Source organism: Semicossyphus pulcher, unplaced genomic scaffold, assembly GCF_022749685.1.
Source record: "Semicossyphus pulcher isolate SPU_LCO1_2020_fin unplaced genomic scaffold, fSemPul1.0.p SCAF_7, whole genome shotgun sequence".
NCBI classification, from domain to species: domain Eukaryota; kingdom Metazoa; phylum Chordata; class Actinopteri; order Labriformes; family Labridae; genus Semicossyphus; species Semicossyphus pulcher.
This window is the reverse complement of record NW_027211748.1, coordinates 11,436,753-11,459,005: the sequence shown is the minus strand read 5'-3', so window position 1 is coordinate 11,459,005 and position 22,253 is coordinate 11,436,753. Positions and strand designations below refer to the sequence as shown.

At 41.4% G+C, this 22,253-nt stretch overlaps 1 protein-coding gene across 1 annotated transcript in view; it reads left to right on the top strand.

The window, feature by feature from the left end:
* The window catches only part of tnr (tenascin R (restrictin, janusin)), a 78,925-nt gene that overhangs the window by 39,827 nt on the left and 16,845 nt on the right, over positions 1 to 22,253 (top strand). The window contains exons 20-22 of the mRNA XM_069685136.1: positions 6,507 to 6,626; positions 9,669 to 9,812; positions 20,878 to 21,008. Of these exons, the coding sequence (XP_069541237.1) occupies positions 6,507 to 6,626; positions 9,669 to 9,812; positions 20,878 to 21,008 (395 nt within the window). The remainder of the gene's footprint in view (positions 1 to 6,506; positions 6,627 to 9,668; positions 9,813 to 20,877; positions 21,009 to 22,253) is intronic.

The following is a 22,253-nucleotide window of genomic DNA, read 5'->3' as shown; positions in this document are numbered from 1 at the left end:
ATTTTTCTCACAAAGTTTGCAAAAAATTTCCAGTAAATATTTAGGGCTTAAATATCTGTAGATTGATTTAAAACAACCTCTGCATCTGTGTCCATGTCATTTACACGTCTTCTCCTGACCACTTGTCAAGTATTTGTCATGAATGAATGAAATGCTGATTTTAGAGGTCTTGATGAGGCGACATCTAAACGAAGTACTAACAGAAAAACCAAACCGTGTCTCAGATCTTCTCCTGGGTCCTTTGTCAGCCTCATGTGCTGAAGCAGGTTAGAACAGGATTTGATTAGATGTACTTTGTTATGTTATGTTACAATTAAATTGGTTTGGGAGGCTGGCTACTTCCTGGGCTTATTAGCTTATTGTAATGCTTGTTGTAACCATGTCCACTGCACCCATGGTATGTGCGGTGTACATTGTACAGAAAAGTGTTCCTGTTATAGAGCCTACACGCTTTTGGTATAAATAGGTTTTGCATGTGTGTCGTCCATGGTTGGCTCCGGTTGTAACTCTTGATTTTCCTCGCTGGCGGGCGTTTTAAGACTGTTTGCCTTCATCTGAGCGTCTTTTTCTCTGGATGTTCACATATTTCTGAAGTTGTATCTGTAGTCATCGATCTTTTCTTTGTTTGTTCAGCCACAGTAGATTACTGTTTACTCGCAACACTTGCAGAGACCAGAAAATCAGCCGCTTAGCTCCGCCTACCCTCTCTGGCAGACCAACCACTGCTGGGTGATGGAAAACGCATCACTAACTGGGCGCCGCTTGTGACTTCTTCCGTGAAAGTCGCCACAGACACTCAGTCCGTTATACTGCAAATGCAAAGGCTTTCATCAGTGGGCCATAGGCTCAATCACCGTTATGTTACTTCATTTGGCGATAGATAGTGACTTAACAGATATTTATTTACACGACAATCTTTGGGATTTATACCTTTAGTTAGTTACTGTTGTAAGGGTTAGGGTTAGGGTTACTGTTGTAACTAACTCAACAGTGCTGTTAGAACTGTTGTGACACCTCCTAAACACTATGGTCGACTTTGAAACTGTACCCCCCCCCCCCCCAAACTCTTTGATAAATTTCCCCCTTTGAGTAACCGAAGAGACAAAATGTAAAATGAATGAGGAATTCCTCCTTCTCTACTACACTGTCGGAGCTCTTCCCACAACAATAACAGCTGCGTGTCGGAAGATGTGTGGTAAAAAGCACCAAAACACACACACACACACACACACACACACACACAGACGTCAGAGAAAATCTAAGGGTACAGCTGACATTGCAAGAGGCGCAATCTTTGCTGCTGCAATAGATGAAACTGTCCACTCCTGGGCACGGTAATTGGTAACCTACTCCCAACTCCATCTCTCTCTCTGCGTCCCTCCCTTGCTTATCTCTTTATATTTTTGCTTCATACTTTTCCCTTACCTTTCCTTCTTTCCGATTCCTCTCTCCAATCTGTCTACTTTCTGTTCCTCTTTCCCCCCCTTTTTATTCCCAGTTCATCTTTAAATGTGAGAACTCTCAAGCTCCTCTGCTTTCAGACTTTTAACTTAGCGCTGAATCATAAGTAAGAAAAACAAAAAAAAAACCTCACTCACACACATGCATGTAAATTCAGGATGATGCTCTTCTCTGTGAAAGAATTCCACTAACCTAAGATTAACACACTCTCGCAGCGCTGTATGCATAATCTTCAGCGTGAGTGTGCGAGCGAGGCAGAAGTGCGGGTGCACAGGAGAGAAGAGAGAAGAGGAGAGCGGGAGGTGTGTTTGCATGCCAATGAGACCTGATTCACCAGGAGCCGCCAGGTTCAAGAATCCATTGAGAGAAGAAAAGAAGCTAAAAGAGTCTCTTTCTCTCACTTTCGCTCTCGTTCTTCTATTATCAGCTCCCCTTTAACAATCCCAGTGTACTTACAATGAGCACAGCCGGTGGGGCTGTAATACCCTGAAAAGAACATAACTCCAAAGTCAAGCTTGTTAGAAATGGTAAATAACAATTTTCTCACATCGCACAATGCCTAACCAGAGACATTTTAATACTGCTTTCAACTACAGAACATAAACAGGGGATTGGGAGGAGTAATCCAGTATTGCCTGGGCAAGTATGTAATGAGTTGAGTAATGCAGCAATGACTACTTACTTTTCTTCCATAATCAATTATTGTCAGACGGGAGAAAAAAGCAGGAAGCCATATGTAATTCTTCTTACGCTTCTCACTGCTAGTCTGATGTGTATTTGGAAGGGTTGACACTAAATAGACTGTGTGAAGGCTTGTTAAACGGAGGGCTAATGAGGGTGCTCATTAGCAAAGTGTCAGGACCCCTAGTAAAGTATCGCTCTTCCCAAAACTGTAGTTCGGAGACAGACCATTAAAGTCCCTGCTTGTCTGACTATTTCTTTCTTCCAACTATGTCAAGTAAGGATAGGTGAGGAAAAGTGCACTTTTACTTCCAACGGATGCCTTCCGTAGAATATTTCACTGAGCTAAAGGACACGCTGCAAGGCAAAGATGGAAGAAAAGACAGGAAGATAGTCAACATCATATATAAACAAATGTACAGTCAAAAAGAAAAAGGAGAAGGAGGAGTGTTTTTCTTTGTCAGAAAACAGCTCTGCTTGTTATGCTGAACCTGTCCTTGGTATGTAGAACCCTGCAGTTTTTCAGGGTTAGCTCACCGTTGGCACCTGCTACACACGTCACAGTCTCAGCACGATGTGTCGACTTGAGTGCTGCAAGAGACCACTTACATTGTGATCCATTAAAGGTGCAACACTGCTTATTTTAGCCAAAAATAGGTACAGGAAAAAGCATTATGTTCCAGGTTGGAGCAAATCTGCTTCTCAATACCTGTCATTTAATATGTTAAATACTTCATCACAGAACAAACTATTATAAGAACGTACAAATCTTGTGGCTCAAGAGTTCACACTCCGGGAGACTAAATTTCATTCACACTTGAGGAGCAGGCTGCTGTGTTAATGTTATACTAATGGTTACTTCCTGTGAAGCTACAGAACCATTTACTTAATGAAGCCATCGGGTTCAGGTGCTAAATTGCACACCACTAATAACTACACTACCTTCACTACTACTTACACTTATTACATTCACTTACATTCAGCTCCCATGCTGCATTAAAGCAGCTGGTTTAGCAGCTATAATGCCCGCATGTCTCCGGCTGCCCCGCATGGGTATTAGAATTGTGCGACAAACACATCCAGTGGATCCGTGGGGTTAATGTGGAGAACGCACTCACACTCTGATAACCTCTTCTATTTTGAACAGTGAGGCAGTGCAGCTTCTGCGATAATGGGAATGGATACAGAGATAGACTGGGGAATAAAAAGTGCCAGTTAGTCTTACTAACTGCACTGTCTGCTGCAGTCTGGTCTGTATAATGGCCTCAGACACAGCACAAAGCAGCCTGATCTCAGGGCCAACCAGCACAGCTCGGGTGCTTCTAAAAATATAGTTTTCAGAGAAGCTCAAAAGGCCTGTTCGAATCGTTTATTCCTGATGTGTCTGGTATGTGATTCAAATATTCAGACACATACAAATTTCAATCAAACATTTTTTTACCTGAAGAAAACGTTTCTGTTTGCAACCCTTTAAAACCGAAAATGTCCCTTCACTGCTTCTTCCTGCGCCAGCTTTTCTCCCATAAAATCGAGGGTGTCTGTTGTCTTATAGAGTAAAAACTTGTGTGTATCGTTTCCATTTCTGAAAAGTAAGAAGGGAATGTGTCTTTTGTATTCACAAAGACCATCAGAGTGATACATCTGTTGGTCACTAATCAATCGTTAAATGACTGTGCTTGCCAAAATCAAGTGGTAACCTCTGGGGTTGAAGAATGAAGCCAACATGGACATGCCAAAAAGTGCAGTTCCTAAAATGACCACTAGAGGGCTGACTCATAAAGTGAGTCAATCTCCATGAACCCCATGTTAAAATGGCAAACGGTACAGAAGAAATAAGCTTGTTTACAGCCTCCTACAAAAAACGTTTTAGTCTCAATATATACTTCCATGTTTAATGAAAACTGTATACATTTTTTATTAAGGCTAAGAATGTAATGCACTTGACTTTTTGGGTATCCACCCTCTTAAACTGATTTGTTTATTTTGTTACAAAAAATAAGATGGGAACTGGCAGTAACTAACAGTTGTCCAACAACCAATGGTTGATGTAAAAGTATCTAAATCCACTCCTTAAATACAGTTAAGCTAGTTAGCATCGGAACACTGAGAAGCAGCTAAAGCTAGTCTGACTGAATCACTCAGTTGTCCTTGAAAAGATAATATCTATAACTTAAACACTTTTATGTTTAGGCATTCAGAGCTGAGCAGCAGCTTATTCTGTCGCTCTGTGTAGCTAACGTTAGCTAACGTTACCTCAGCAGACTAAGAGGAGACTGAGACTCCCAACGTGATCAGCTTGACTGATCTGATACCTTCAGGTACACTTTTCGGATGTTTGACATTAGACAACTTCACACTGAATATTGTTGTACTATTGTAGAATAATAGAAAAAGTAAAAGAAAAGATGCTAACTCTAGACACAGATGCAGTTCTTTGAAGTAGACTTCAAACAAAAGTACTGATTTAGATTGTTTTCAGTGGCACAGCTGAACCCTGTAAAAAGACAGGGGTGTAGTTAATCAGCCTTCTTTGATCGTATATGGTTAAAACAATATGTGTAATATCACTTCTCATATCATTGGGAGCCATGTGATGCCCTCAAAGACAACATTGACAAACACTGCGGTTAGCTTTACAGGCAAAGCAGAACTAAGATTACATTTCTGCTCCATCCTGTTGCTTAATGATTAAGTGTCAGGACCGTACCAGCGTCTGTGCTTTTTGTTTACCGTGTTCTCGCCGATCTGTTTTCTGTAATCAGTTATGTAGTGTGCTACTTTTTTCACTGGAGGAAGCAGCCAAACTCACACGATCATTATCTGAATTTCTAGGCTTCCCTGTTTTCCTGGATGGATGTTAGCAATGCAGATGCAGTGCTGTTGGCACTCCAAGAAGCTTTAATTATGCAGCGCTTCCCATCAGCATGTGTCTGTGTAACAGCCCCACAGTGCAGCCCTGGAGCAGCCTTTGTTTTCTTCTTTTCAAACATTTTCTCTTGTCCTGAATCAGAGCATTGTCTGAATCACCGGTGCTTGACTTTCTGATACAGATCCGAGTAAACGCATGACATAGCTGGCTCATGCCTGTGATTCACCAGTGTAATCAGGAGATGGAGAGTGATGATTGGATTATCGCGGGGCCTGATGAAGGATGGATGAACTGTTTATTTTTTTGTTTTTTTGCCATCTCTACTCCATCTCTATTGCCGATCTAATTGACTTGGCAAGCCTCCATTAAATTCACTTAAACCTTTGTGCAATTAAAGTAATGATTTTAATCAGGTTTGTTCATCTATCATAGCGATAAGAAAGACCCAAACTTACTTCTCTGTGCTAATGAGCTCAATTCTTTTTTCATTCTGATGAGGGCAGGGCAATATTAATTACCTCATCTGGGCAGAGCTTCGGAGCACATGCCGCGTTCTGTGTTCTCCCGCCACGCTCTCCGCCGTGCCAAAATAACACGCCCGAGGAGAAATTGGGGTTGAAACACTGAGGTTAAAGGTATAATTAAATTCAAACTCAATTTTGGCATGTCCAGCAGTCTGTGAATGAAATTAGGAAGAAGGCGGAGAAACGGTGTGCTCAGGAGAATATCTGAGACTTTCTGCAGCCTTTTCGCCGGCATAATTTCTCTTTGATGTGTGTGAGAACGGAGGAAACAGTGATCAAAAGGGCAGAGAGAGTCGTTATTAATCAGTGTGAATGCAAAGGTTTTCTCTGTCTGAGTTTCTATAATTATAACTTAGATGTGGCTGTAGTAATGGTTTCCCATTTCAATTGTTCTCCATTCAGGTTTGAGTAACTAATACATAACAATCCTGTTGCAATTGTCTCACGATGCACTTTGTACGATGATGACGACCTCTTAGCGTTTGACTGTGACTCATAGTGTGTGTGCAAAGTGTTTTCCTTTGCTGTGAACTAATGACTGATGAACTTTGCAGCTTCCAGCAGTTCAGGGCGAGTTAAGAACTTTGTTATGCAGTGAACCTTCCTGTTATTATTATCAGTAAACATGAAGCAATTAGTCCATCAGCAGGAAAATAATTGGTGACAAATTCAATAATGATTTTAACGGGACAAATCCCAAACTTACTCTGGTTCCAGCCTCTTAATGATTAAGCTTTTTGCTTTTAAGCTGCTTTTTCCATCTTAAACTGTGTATTGAACAAAAGAATAAGAAACCAAGACTTTTTTTTGTACAAATATTTGAGCTTAAATTGGTAACATGCAGACTAAGTAAATGTCCTGCAGTGAGTGGTGATATTAGATCAGATGTTATGTCTTCCACAGCTGGACCAAACTAATCTTCTAAACACAGACTGTCTGTCTCATATTTCTGCTCTGTGTTATTACCTTAGCAATGGACATGCCCGCTGAGTTGACGGCTCTGAACATCACTCCACAAGGAGCCCTGCTGAGGTGGAATCCCCCTCTTTCCAATGTCGACAACTACGTGCTGACCCTCACGCACAACCAAGGTGAGATGCCAGAACCGTCAATTAGAGGCCTTCATTAATAGGATGTTTATTAGATGATGATTGGATGGATTGATTAACCCTCTACCAAAGGACAAGAATTCTAAGTCTTTTAGATCAAATCATCAGCGCTCCTTTCTCCCTTTGTCCGGTGACTACTGCAGTGTTGTAAATGTTAAAAACAAGTCCGATAATCTTTTATAATACGATAATCCGTTTTTCCTATACATCAGCTATCCATGCATTTATACAGGACTGTAATAGACTTGATGTATCACGGTTGTGCTTCATGAAGCACTTTGTAACCCTAAATATGCATAGAGATCAAAAGATATGAAGAGATATGACCATCAGGCACCATCAAGGCTTTCACCATGATCCTTTGAGGGAATGTGGATCCATTTGTCTTGCTTTCAGAGCAGATCATTGTGCCTGGATGAGCTACTAAGCCTTGACACAAACATTACTGTTTGTCGCAGCATATGTTTCTGATGCAACCCGTGTCTTCACTGCCTTGACAGCCATATCCAGATGGGTAAAAGATAGCCATATTGCTTGGCCCCTCAGAGTCAGTTTATAATTTGCTCGCTGAACCGAGTGGATGACTGCCAAGTTGCAGTACATAGGCCGGCCACAAATTCAACTTGACAAGCACAGCTAGAGTGCCAAGATATGAAAGTATAAAAAGTTTCAAAGGAGTTGTATATCTCCGACAAACATAGCCCAGTGTTGGCAGTCATTACCCTTTGCAAAGATATTTCTTAAATGCACCAGTCAAACGTTTACCACTTGATCTCATCCGTTATTTTCACCCCTGACTGTAATAAATAGGATAGAAAATGTTTCCTCATTTGCACATGACTTCACTGTTAAAGCCGTGCCTTAAGTTATCAGAGGAATCTGTATTACTCAGCTCTCTGAGTCATTGTGTGAATTACACGCTGAGTGACTGGACAGCAGCCAGATCATCTCTGTTAGAGTCTGAATCTATATGCTTGATACTTATTTTAGAACCAGACCCAAACAGGTTTTACAGAAGTGCACTTTCCCTTGTGTGTCAGTGTATTAAATCACGAGTAGCTGGAACTAGTAGAAGTTTGCTTAAATGAAGGAATGAAACCTTTATCGAACAAAAGACATCGACAAATATGCAGGACAGCACATAATATACATGCATACATAATAAAAGCATCATGTGGTAACCTGTGAAGGACAAGATGAATGAAGTGCAGACCGTTTAGACTCATTTCAGGGCTTGTTAAGCAGCTGAGTGCTGCGTGGAACAGAGGAAGTAATGCTTCTTGTTGTCCACATCCTGGGCAGCCTGTACCTACGACCTGAAGACAGAAGTTCATATTCAGACCAAAACGCGTGTTTATGATTAACTGACTACCAAATTTGTTGCTAACCAATTTTATGTCTACTATCTCATTATTTCAGCATATTAGTTCATTAGTGACCATGCAATGCATTGTTAAAAATAAAGTAACTGTCTTTTAAACTGCTTGGTTGGTTTGACAAAAGCAAAAAATGTAAATCTTTTAAAACCCTTTAAAAGGCAATTTTATTGGCAACCAGAAACACCCACATTTTATCCTAACCGTTCTGGTATCAGTCAAACTTCATATAAAATAGATTATAGTAGATAATAGGGATGCACAATATTATCAGCAGATTATGGCTTTAAAATAACATATCGGCAGACGTGTCATTTTCTGCTGATATTTTCCGCCAATAAAACCACGCTTTAATTCTGCCTAAATGCTCGATGATTTCCTAAAAAAGCTTGACGTAACGCTACGACATTAACTCTGTGCGAGCAGCCCACGCACTGCCTGCGCAAAGTTATCAGCAATATACAATTAAAGACTAAAAAGTCACAGAAACTCGAGCCAATGAACAGAAGTTAAACAACTTAACAGTTAGCTCACATTCTTGTCATTTTACCGGACTTAACATCAAACACGCCGAAAAAACACTCACAGCCAAAGCCAACGCTAACAGAGTGTAACATGAACATCAGTGCGAAACTAACTTTCATATTCATATTCATCACTGATGTCTCAGTAGTAGGTGTAAACAAGGTGTAAACAAGTCCAGGCATGTCTCCCTCACTGCTGTGTTTCGGAGGGATGCTGCATTCAGGTGCGCTCAGAAACGTAAGTGATCAGACACGTGACCTTTTATATGACGCCTCTTCCATCAAGCGTGTAGAAGGGTGCAAGATGTCTGCGGTATGGCAGTTTTTGGCCACATCAATACCAGTAGGCATGATATCAATTCCACTACAGGGGAGACTTGATGTTCTCTGCAATTAGGTGGAAAAAAACACGTGCCTAATATATCTGTATGGAAATCGGCAAACAGGGTTGGAAAATATCAGCATATCAGATATTGGCAAAAATATATATAAAATATCGTACATCCCTAATAGAAAATGGTCTAATATATAGTCTAAAAATATTGGTTCGTCCTTATCCTTACTGGCATCACTGTTACTATGAGGTTTACATGTGCTATAATTTACACAGAGGACAGATGGGAGATCAAAAAAGTTGATGCAGCTCACATTAATATAAATGTAAATTTAAACTGTAATGCTGTCAGTGAGTTACTGACACTAAAGCAGTTTTATTAAATGTCTTTTATCAATGTCCATATAAGGTCTCGTGCTTTACACTATGGTTTTCTTAATCGGTGATTTTTCACTGTCAACATTTCTTATGGCAGGAAACACTGATTGGTAATTTATATACATTCAGCCTGTTTAAATTTGTTAGACAGACTTCTATTAGTCATGAAAATACCTTCAAATGGGTCTTGTTAAATGCAGCCAGATAACAACAGTGATGAAGTCTTGCAGTGGTACATATTCAGACCAAACATAATTCTTGTAGAAATTGGCTTGCAGGCATTTTCTTATGCTAATGTGTGTTTTCCAAAGAGATCCACTTTAATGTAGCCTTCTTAGATAATACTCAAAACTAAAGTAGTGTTTTATGCTGTACATCTATATAAATAAATGTTTTTTATTCTGTTTTCCAGTCACAGCGGACACTTTCCTCGTGGAAGGCAACAAGCAGGAGCACCAGCTGTCCAACCTAAAGCCCAGCACCACCTACTCAGTAGCGCTCTACGCCACCAAAGGACCCCTCACCAGCGGCACCGTCATCACCAACCTCCAAACACGTATGTGTTGTTTATATTCAGCTGGTCTCCGTACAGTTAGCTGCACGGTGACTCAGTGTTTGGTGCTATCGCCTCGCAGCAGGAGGGTTTTCCTCAGGGTGCTCGGTTTTAGTCACACCATGAAAATATGCAGTTTAATAAGGAATCTCCTGCTTCTAAGTTGTTTGAATTAATGAAATTCAGCAGAAGCACTTCTTCTAGAGAATTAATAAGTCTAAGTGTGTCATAACTCAAAAAATACTGACATACTTATGCACCACAGCAGTTAATCACCAACACCATGACTGAAAATTGTGGCAGTAAATGAATAGACTATTGATGGATATTGGGCCGGGAAACGTGGCACTATATTTTACCTACTTAACTAGAATAAAGTTGAGTATGAGTCTAACAGCCTTTTACAGTACCTCTTAGGTTCATTTTTAGCTTCTCCTCCTCACAGCGCACTCAGAAAGCTTTGATCCGTTATCTTCCTGTGACACACGTTGCAGAGTCAGACGTGTCACAGGGGTCAGTATCTTGCCGGAGACTTTAATGTGGTCAAAGACACAAGCTGTCAAGAAGATTAAACTTCTGAACTCCCAACTCTGAACCGGCGCCTGCCTCACCCTCAGGTGACCCACCTCTAAAATTAAATTCACCTTCACCTGCCCCTCCATCGAGAGGACAGTCAGAGGTGAAGGAACTGCTCCAGTTTAGCTGAGTTGCAGCTCTGCAGACTTTTTTCTTTTTTCTAGACCTGCAGAAAAAAAAAAGTTTTCAGTCAGCAGAGGAGTTCGCGTCCCCCAGGGAGTACCAGAGCTACCTGTCCTGCTCTGCAGCAGAAACAGAAACAAACTCTGGGCTGCAGAGACTTCAAAACATAAGTGGGGCTCGGGAAGATGAGGTGCACCTACGAGCATGTCAATGCTGTACATGCAAATAGTAACTCATACATACACAAATGTATCAGTAGCAGTTTCAGGTTGATTCTAATTTGGAAACAGATGCTCTGCCTGGTACGTCATGTACCGCAGTTTCTCCAGAGGAAAAACAACAACAAGCATTTCTGCTCTGGTTAGACTCTCATATAAAATAGAAAAGTGGAAACTGCTGTGATGTAAGCAAAAAAAAAGAGGAGGATTATATTTTGTCTTGAATGCCATGTCTTATGAATCAAGCACACGGTTGGGTGCTTGCCTTTGTTGCTGTCCTTCTCTGAGTGGAATAGACTGAATTTATTCTTGTCATGATCACAGGAGGATCCTCAGCAGAGCTCCATGTCTGTTCTTTTTGTTCTTATTTGCTTTTCAAATACATCTGCCTTACAGAACAAACATGAATAACATGTATTAATGTAGTTATCATCAACACTGGTATCTTAGCCTTTCCAGTGTTTCTGTTTGTTGCTACATTTTGAAATCGTCCTTGAAAAAGGATTTTAAAAAGAAAACGTTTGTTGTTGTTTAGCTCTTTTTACAGAGGATTAACAGTTTCCCTGAGTTTAATCAAGCGACCCTTTTTGGTTGGAAGTTTTTATTTAATCATACACCGCAAATGCCTCCCAGTACATACATACTAAACACCGGAGGCAGCTGTATACTGTGTGGGGTCATGTAAGTTCACGTGCAAAACAAAAAAGTCAGCCACTAAGTCTTTGCCCCCGGAGGACCAGTGATGACATGTCAAAGCAGTCAGCCCAAACTTCAGAGGCACATCCCCCGCTGTTAATTAAACTTCCTAATTGAAATCTTAAATCCCGGCTCTGTTGGGCTCACACAGCTTGTTTTCTCAGGCTGCTCCGCTCCAGTGGAAAATGTCACATTGTGAACGGGGCTGGAAGAGAGGATGAGACCATTGATTGGTTTGGTCAACAAGTCTGGCTATTGGTCAGTCATGTCTTCACATGTCTGCTGCTCTGTTTCAGCGTCTACAGGCCATTTGCTCACTCTATCTTCTGTTAAAGGCCGGGTTAAATAGATTTCTGTTTTGAGTTTGGAACCCTGCCGTTTGAGTAATGAATGAAATCACCGATTATAAAAAATTACAATTCAAAGTCATGAAAAACAGAGGAGTATTCTCTGCGCTGAAACGCTGTGCGTGTGCTTATCCAACACTGACGTCTGCTCTCCGCCCAATCCGCCTTCTCCTCTCAGCTGAGCGTCCCGCCTCCCCGCGCTCACGCACTCAGAGCACGCAGGGGCGGGGTCGACACAGACAGGCATCTTTCTCATGCTCATACTGATTTGAAGCGGAGGCGAGAGCAACTAAAATATAGAGGGAGAGCGAGTCGCTTCTTACTCAAAACTATTACTTAATACTGTTATTACTAACTTATAACTACTTATTGGAATCAACAATAGACAGAAGAAGCCGGCTGTAACTAAGTGACTAGTCAGCTGTTTGGCTGACAGCTGCCTCTTAAAACATCATAATGTCTAACTCCACAATCCAACAATGTATAGTTGACAGCCTCTTGTGTTCAACAAAAATTTTCCAACATGTTAAATATGTTAATCTCTGATTTAGCTTTACGGGGTCTTTAAGCACAGAGGTTAGAATAACTGGCAGTAGATGCCTTCACGTACAGTTTGAATGACTCTTTAGGAGGGAGTCAGAGCAGCCCAGACGGACTCTGTCCAGCTTTACTTACAGTCGTGTCAAGTCTTGTTTTTTATCATAACCAAAATGCCTTTCAGAAAAAAAATCAAATGCAATGAATAATTGTAACAAAAATAAATATGTAAATGATGAATAAGGACAATCTTTTTGTCAAATTGATACTTTATTGGACTAATAATCCTTTGAAAAACAATTTTAGGGGTTTAAGACAGGATTTAAATGTGGCCCGATTTGTCTCATAGTGCAAAAGAATCATTGTACAAAATGATCATAGACTTATTTAACTCTATTTAGTGTCACACACATATGCTGTCTGAATCTGGAGGGAGATTTTTACTTTCTTTTCAGCTCTCCCAGTCGTCTGGTCTCATTGAGACTGATCAAGGTCGGTTTTGAAATCACCGCCTAATGGACAAAAATGTTCAGGAGAGTGAGCGAGGCTAAAGCAAGAGAAAAGACGACCGTCTCCAACACAGACGTTTTTGCAAGGAAGTAACTCTGCTTTCTTACCCATTATCACAAAACTGGATGCAATATTACCAAGCCTCTCTCTGTCTCTGTGCATATGTGTGTGCAATTTTATTCTTTTATTCTTCTTATCAAACTGAATGATGACATCTAAGTGGAAGTTACTCAGCTTTTCTTCCAGATGTAAAGAGGAGAGGTACAAGAGGTTAAAGGTCAGCTAAAGTTCTTGCTCCCAGGCTTTGACTTGTCTTTGCCTCTTAGTTCAGGATGGTTACTTTAACTCCACAGGAGAGAGATGGAGGAGTTATCTTTTTTTTTTCTTCAAATTTGGCCACCTCTTACTTTTTTTGGGGGTGCTGTTTCTTTGTCGATTCCCAAGCCTCTTAACCACAGCTGAGGGTTGTTTTGTTGTCTGGCCTTCATGCCTCAAGAGTTCGACACAGAGTAAGGCAGCTCCCTGAAGGCTGATATTTAAGCTACAGGGGTGGAAAATAAGGGACTTTGCTACGGGTGTCTCTATAAGCCTGTAGTCTGCAGCACCAGGACTCTATTCCCTCAGATGTGTCTGAGCCCACTTGCTGAGAAGTGCTTGGCGAGTTTTTGAAGCAGCAGAGATGTTTGCTGCGGGCAGCTTCGCTGAGCTCCGGCTGATAGTTGTTCACTGAGTGCTGAGAGTGCCGCTATTACAGAAACATAATCTTCATTCTTCAGGCGAGAGAGGAGTCTCTGACACTTTAATGTACTTTCACAACTTGTGTCCCCATAAAATCTGTGCTGCTAATTGTTTTATGGTAAAATGTCAAGAACTCCTGTGAGCATATTAAATATATTTATCACAGTTTATCCAGTGAAGTATTTATAGTCAAACGTGTTGTATGTGACATTTGTTACCTTAACTACCAGGCTGTAACACGACTTATCAGATATAACAGAAAACTACATCTATCCTCACCTGATCGTGTACCTCCTCCTCCAACCAGTCAAATTACAGCTTACATCCATCCATGTGTTTCCAACAGAATAACAGTCTGTGTGTGGCTGAGACGGGGACATATTTTTATTGGAAAACATTTAAAAGAATACCCTCACTTACATCAAAATAACAGCATTAGTCGGCCTTTAACAGCACCACAATAATCCACAGCAGAGAACGTGTCTCTGTCTCTCTGCTGAGCCTGTGAGTGTTGTGTAACTTTCTCAGGATGGTGAAATGAACAGTTACGGGATGGTTAGAGCGAAGGGAGATTGTCCAACGAGTGATTCAAATTGGGTTGGTTCTCTCCGACCTTTTGACCTTTTGGGAAAAAGCAGTCATCCCTTCATTTTTTGAGTTGAAGTGAAGAAGCCTTTCAGATGAGAGGTGAAACATCTTCAAGAACTTCAACCAAGTCCAGTTGCCTTTTGGATTTTAAGCTTCGAATCCAAAAACGTTTGTGGGAGATCACGGTGACCTTTGACCTTTGACCTTTGACCAATACATTTAAATATGTTCATCCTTGAGTCAAAGTGGATGTGGATGGAAGTGATGGACTTAGTGGAAAGAGAGAGTTGATTTTCATGAAAATAAGGTTTTGAGCATCATTTCTGATTCTGCTAATAAAATTAACAAGGTCTACACCTTTGATCAAAACTTTATTGAAATCACAATATGGCAAACGGTAACATCCCAATCACTGCCATTTAAAAAATGTGCAAAGTAATGTGCTCTATTAAAATCATACGGCAGTCTTTGTATCTGCAGAATTAATAGCAATACTTTTTCAGAATCATGCAGAGCTAAATTTTACATGTGAAAATGAAGCTTTTAGAACAAAAGCTCTGAATGTGAAAATGTATACTTTTGTTTGCAAGCAGCGTCTTTATTAAATAAACTGGAAAAAAGAAAATAAGGATGTGCTGTTACCTTCGGGAACATATTGAAAGAAGAAATTTATACATTTGAAACAATAAGACCAACACAAATCCTTCCCTAACACTGGAGCTTCTGCTTCAGATGTTTTATGTGCTGCAGTTTAATGATCAGTTCTCTTACAAAGACCGCCTCGCCGTGTGTTATTGGAGTGACATTGAGGATGCCTGAGGGTTGAGGACAGACGGGCGAGTGGGATCGATATTTAGTGGTGGGATAAAATAAGACTAACGCTGCAGCCTCCGTGTCCGTAAGAGACGGCGTGTTGTTAGAGCTGTCGAACAGTAGGGACCCAACCAGTGTCTAACCAGACCAGGGTGACGTTTGCTTAATGCTTTTCGCTTTGTTTCTTTGGTCGCTTTTTCAACAAGCTAAGGTGCAGCAGGCTTGAAAGTTAGATAAGAAGACTTTAGCAGGAAAGCTAATGAGGAGGGTAGTTAAAATGTTGGTTTTATAAAGTTATTTAAAGCTAGAGGCTATCATACTCTATAAATGTCTCCCTTTTGGTTTCAGTTTTTTCTCAAAGGAGACATGTACATTTACAGAGCAGAAATATATGCAGTTGGACTTCAAAGATGATAACAAGGTGTTTGTGTAACTCCATATTTCCGTCTGTGAGATCCATCCAGGAAGCATTTGTATCCTCGGCCTTCATAAAGACAAAAGAACCACCTATACATCACCCAGGCAGAATCATTCACTCACAAACGGGCGCAGAGGTGTGATATCCTCTCCAAAAGAATAACTTCCTCCCTCTTGTCTCCCCACAACAAATTACTGCTGCCCGTGCTGCCCTACCCATCTGCTTCTCTGTGTGAGTGTGCGTTTCTCCCCCCCTCGCATTGTTTACACCGAGCGTTAATGAGACATTAGATGTAGCCAAACCTATTCATCTCCATCCCATTGTTCAGGCCTCCGCCGATTGAAGACGGAGCTTCAGAGCTGCCAGGAACTCAGACGACACCTGCTCACCTGCATGAGAGCGCTCCACGCAAAGGTTTAATTGGAGGGGGAGAGAGAGGGAGACAAGGAGACTGATTTAACTGGTGAATGAAAGGCAAAATTAGGGTGGCTGTTTGCTCTCCATTTTCTGTGAATTAGAAACTCCCCTCCCGCCTCCTCCGCCGCTCTTCTACCCACCACACGCACATGAAGCAGCAGAAGCGTTCATCATGCCAAGGGGAGGACAAGAACAAAAGATAAACTCTGTTCTCTCTCTGGCACATCCAGCTAGAATGGCAGCCTGTCAGATAAGGAGGAGAGGAGGAGGTGGACAAAGGCAAGGGGAGCAGAAGAGAGAGAAGCATGTAGATAAGGGGGGAGAGTGAAGGAGAGGAAGACCCCAGGTTGATGTGGGAGTACGAGGAAACAGACAGAAGAGGAGGAAAATGAGATGCAGAGGTCAATGAAGACGAGAGGGTGCAGGAGAGGAGGAGATCGGCACATTACAACGACAGTTTAGCAAAATCTAAAACTGCACTACTCAGTTACTTCAGCACTCTTTGTTCCCTCTCTCTCTCTCTCTCTTTCAATCCCCCTGTCACACGTTGTGGATCTGCCTATCACTGTCTCAGGGAGAAGGCACCCCACATCCTTCAGCAGGTTATCAAGGCGGGTACATGCTGTTAATTACCGAGCTGTCATTGATCTTTCCCCGCGCACACACACGAGAGGAGAGTGTGCGCCGAGCTGTGTGAGGTCTGGGTTCAATTTAAGGTTAGATGTTTAGCTAACAGTTAAGCCGTCGGCCCCTCAGGAGAAGCTGAAGCTCAGGCTGTTTATAGAAGCAAGTGTTTGTTTCACTTTAAAGGGGAGGGAAAAAAAACCCTCAAACGGCCGTGTGGTAGATATCTTTGTCTCGTATCACAAAGCTCTTCATTTGTTTCAGCGCCCCTGCCTCCCTCACTCACAGCTCTGCTGGGTGACTGGCTGACAATGTGCCCCAGAGTCATGATGTAACTCCAGGAAACGGATTTTTCCCAATACAAGGTTATCTATTTTCTATCATGCACTAAAATGAGGTTACAGAGTGTCAGTGCTTCTGCCGGCACGTCGGAAGATCAGATATTGACTCGAAACGGGTGATGTAAGGTGAGGAAATTGAGGTGAGTCTCCTTGTGATGTGGTTAAAGTATCAACAAAGGCGGCGTAATCACGCCTTGTTTAAAGCCGAGCGGGGACTAAGATTCTACTCGGAGGGTGTGATGTAATGTGCGGTAAAACTTGGGTGGGCTTAATGATCATGGGCTTTAATGCTTTTGTGGTTGTGATAGTCTGTGACTAAACATGGAGAAGTGTCCCGCTGCTCGCTCACTCGGCCTTCGGGGGATTTAGGATTACTGACTCAGAGATTCAACCCACATTATGGAATATATCTGAAATATATGTGCGAGAATTTCCCATAATTAATCTTTGTCTTACCTGTGCTACCTCTTCCCTCTCTTTAATTGCTTAGAAAGAAGAGCTGATAAGCTTTCTTCACATATTAATATTTAGAACAAGAATGTTATTTTACGGAGATCCACATCTTTTCTTAAGCACCACATTATGTAGCGTGTCACTGGTTTTAATGCTTTAAAGCTCCTGTGAGGAACTTTTGGTTTGTGTTGATTTTGGCGCCCCCTGTAGACAAAACCGTACCTCTTATCTCTTTGCTGATTTTGTCCTGTTCATGCTTAAGTGGTGGTTTTTAAAACAAATCTAATCCGGCTTTCTTTGCTTCTCACTTAAATTTTTACCCTGGGAAATGTAAACAAATGCAGCGTGCAGTTAATCGCTTGATCTGACCTCTACCCCCCCACCAGCAGGTTTGAAGGCATTAAAAATAACTATATAGAAATAATCAATCTTCTCGCTGACGGTCTGGTTTGCGTTTGTAGCTCATAAAGTTTCATAACCAGTAAAAAACTCCTCACAGGAGCTTTAAAAGGATAAGTATAATATGTTTTGTTATTATGAGCAAATCCCATAAAAAGACTAAAATCAAAAATCTATTTATAGTATTGCCTCTTTAGCCGAAGTCTAATGTAGCTCATTCCTTATTGTCATAGACCTCCTTTGCAGCTCAGTGAGCCACAACATAGCACCAGATTACATGTTCCTTCAGTACAATAAACATTTGCACAGCTGTTTATTTTGAGCCAAAGCCCTCCTGCACCAAATGTGTATTAATTCATATTTGCTAAGTAGTTTGAATGTTTATTTGCCTTTTTTAAAAGATAGCAAAACTTAATAAATTTAAGTCTCTAAGTGATGGAAAGTCAGAATGTAATCCCTGATTAGCGTGTCCTCATAGTTACTGGTGTAAAACTGGATGTACATAATGTAATCACTGTGTTCCTGGTCAATACCAGCAGGGAACAGGGAAAGGATTGTCGGTCACACAGTCTATCAGATTCTTTAACAGTAAAATGTGTGAAAACGGGCTGCACACTGCTGCAGGGGTCAGCGCTGTTGTCTCAAAGCGAGAAGGTTACTCGTCTGAATCCCAGTTTGGATGAAGTGGGCCTTTCTGTGTGGAGTTTGCATGTTTTCCCCGTGCATGTGTGGGTACCCTCCAGGCTTCCTCCCACAGTCCAAAGACATGATCGTTAGATTCATTGGTGACTCTAAATTGCCCGTGAGAGTGAGCATGAGAGGTTGTCTGTCTCTGTGTGTCAGCCCTGTGATTGACTGGTGATCAGTCCTGGCTGTATACCCCACCTCTCAATGACAGCTGGATGGATGAACAATGTAAAACCAGAAGCCTTATCCTCTGGATCTTGTTCAAACTGTCAGTATCACACTTGAGGTTCAAGTGACTAAAAAATGAAAGTACACTCATTTAAAAAATGCCCTTCAGCATTGCTGACATATTAAACGTTCTAGACAAGTTAATTTCATCCAGTCTATTGAGGTTCTGTTAAGAGGTTCGGTCATCTCGACTTTGAGACAACCGGGCCAACCTCAGAAAAAGGCCACATGTTGTTCAGTCACTCTGCTAAGTCTCCTGTGTTTATTCATATTGTGAGCTTGTCAAAACAAACTGATACTTTTACCACCCTGCAGATTATCTGTTGGCCAGTCATGTCGATTTTAGGTATTATTATTTCCAGGTTGTTATTTTTTCTCTGTCAGGCTGAGGTTTTACTGCCTGCAGTCGCTCTGATTATTGTGCTGCTGCTGCTGCTTGTCTCCTGATGGTGAGTCAGCCACAGCTTGTTTCATTAACTATCAGATGATCGGGAGGCCAGACCTTGTGTTCAGTTATGCAGAGGGCCTCTTAGATAAGTTATTAAACAGAACACTTGTGGCACTTATGTTCTCACCTTGGAGGATAATAAATATTACAATAGATCCAGTACTTGTTACGGTGTTATTGTGGTGTTATCTGTTCAGTGTACAGAGGGGCTCTTAAATTAACCCTTGAGGGACAAATACAGTTGAATTAAATTGAATAAATTCCCACAATGACCTTAAGAATGGATTAAAAGTAGCTATATTATTTTATTAATATAGTTGATACAATTGTGTATAATTGCTGTGCATAATGGATGCATGAAGTACCCTAGATATGTGTGTTTGTAGTGCCCTTTTCCCACTGGTCAAAAATACCACTAACACCCACTAACACCTGGCCTTTTTGCTTAGTGGGAAAGGTTACAATCAGCATTCAGACCCGGGTCAAATGACTCTGCAGTAGAACCGGGTCGACAAGCTAATCTTTCCAGCCCCTTTCCAGCGCGATGCTATGCTCCATCTGTAACTTCTGCGACTCCTCGTCATCTCAGCTACACATTCCACACGTCTCCGTCCGAGCAGCGCTCAAACATCGTTCCAAATTCGTCGGCGCCGAGTTTGATAAACAGACTGACTGAGTAATAGATACAATAAAGGCCTAACCACCGTAACATCTTCACTGTTTACTAACCCTGTTTCCGGCACGTTTATGACGTCACACGGTGGCGCGGCAGAAAAGAGACAGAAAGGAGTATACTCCACTGGCAATGGGAAAAGAGACAATCGACATACATAAGCGGGTCTGAAAAACCTGTGTCAACGCGCTAATTTCGTTGGGAAAGGGGTATAGGTGAGCTATGAAACAGTTTCCAGATGGCAGAAATGAGAATAATGTGTGAGCTGATGTCAATTCAGAAACAGGGGGTATTACGCTGTTTCACATTTAAAGACACAAACGTGGGTGAAGTTTCAAATCTGTAGGTAAAAGTATGTTGGAGTAATCCCCAGGCTTCTCAGCTCAGCCTGCAGGCTGCTGTGAACGCCAAGTTTCACACAGTTTTTTGGGACGTCACAAATTGCAGCCTCAGCAGGCTTCGGAGAGCTGGCCAATCAGAAGAAAGTGGGCTTGTAGGGGCGGGGTTCCTTAAAGGGACAGAGCTGACTGAGTCACTTCAGGCAGAGGCTGTGTGACGGCCTGCACAGAGCACCAGTGTGAGAAACATGAGGGTTTTTTTTTAACTGTAAATTATGCTAAGCTTCTCCACAGGTATCGCAGAGTGAAATATGAAGCTTGAAATTAGCATAACACCCCCCCCCCATGAAAACATTAGTATTCATTTGGTTAAGCATCTGATGCATTTGGCTCATTACTGTAGGTCAGACAAATGAAGCCCAGAGTATGACACCACTGCCCTAACAGAAATGATCTAATGTGAGGAATGCAAAAGCTACATTACTCTCTGTTGACTGTTCTGATTTTTCACAAATAGCCATCAGCTGTAAATGAAACATTTAGGAGTCTAAGAAACCGTCTCTGCATGCTGAAAAATTCCAGAAAATCAACAGAACAGTTCCTGCCTCATTACCTGAACAGTGACTTTAAATGTTGTGAAAAAAGAAGTTTATGTTATTTTGTCCAAAGATACTTGCATACCTCCAAAATGACATTTATCTCTGCAGTTTTCTTATCTTCAACACACACCTTTTACTCACTCAACCACAAATGAGCTCCTGTGAAAACCTGACACACACTAAGCATAAGTGGACATGAACCATTTTTTCCAAAAAATGTAGAATAATATTCTGTAACGCGTCCTTGTTTGACACTAAATTGATTTTAAAGTTGATCCTGTTCTCTCCTCCTGGCAGCCATGGACGCACCGCTCAACCTGACCGCCAGTGAAGTGAATCACCGCAGCGCTCTCATCTCCTGGCAACCGCCAATCGCCGAAATTGACAACTACATGCTCACCTACAAGACAACCGACGGCAGCCGGAAAGTATGACGAACACATACACTGAACTCTTGTGTTTCAATCCTGTCTCTTACACACACACACATTTCTACACATACACACACACAGTTAAATCTATTATTGTAATTCCATGTATGTGAAACATTTTAACTGCAGCCTGAATGTTTCCATCTCTAGTAGTTTTGGAAATCCTGTTGAGTATTCAGGCTACAGTTCCAAACATGTCGGGGAGATAAACTGTGCTTTGTTGATTTGCACATCAGAAAATAGAAACTTAATTCTGCAGAAACTACATCAGGATATTTTCAGATTTCTGCAGTAAAGAAAACGTTCCCATTTTAAACAACTTATAGTACAAGAGATGAAAAATGTTCCGGAAAGTTAACGCTGAATCAAACAGCACTTCAAAATCTAAATTTTATCTTTCAATCATGTAACCCCACGCTGTTACCCCTCGTATGAGCGGTTGGGGACACACACACACACTCACACACACACTCACAGACTGATACACACACACACGAGGGAGCCCGGCAGTGTGATAGCCTGTCTAATAGAGATATCACTTTAATGTGTCTCTGTAGAGACATTGTTTATTTTGATTAAACTTTTTGATGTGGCTGAGTAATAGTAATAAAGCACATTAGCCGGAGCGCTGTGAAAAGCACCACGCCTGTTAACCAATTGACTGGAGCCCATTTCCCATGATGCTCTGCAACAGACTCCCTTTTATTGGCAATTAGGGGCCTTAAAAACAAACACAAGCAGATGCACACAGACTGTCCGACCCAATGCCCTCCATAGAGGAAAGATCTCATACACAGGGGAAAAAGTAAACGCTTATATTGACACATGTTCTCCTTTTCTTTCTCCCACACACACACACACTCTGACCTTAAATGTGTGGGACTGCTGAGTGGGTGACCATCAGGGGTCACTCCTGCACAAAGAATGCCACAGATCAGATGATCACACTTTTATCAACATTACTCCTCAAATTGTTTCTTTTTATTCTGCTGCTCCACATTTCTGCCTAAATCCAAAAATAATTGTTTGTTTGTGAGGAAACATTTCACCCGAAATATCACATAAAAGTTAAATTAAATCAACATTTTACGTGTCATTTCCGAGCCTCTGTATAAATTAGCATGCTAAGTTAAACTATAATTAAGTTTTTCTGTTCTCCTACAGCGTACATCTCTGCCTAATACAAACACACTGAATACAAATCAGCACCAGAAAGAGAGACATTCATATTTAATTAACAAT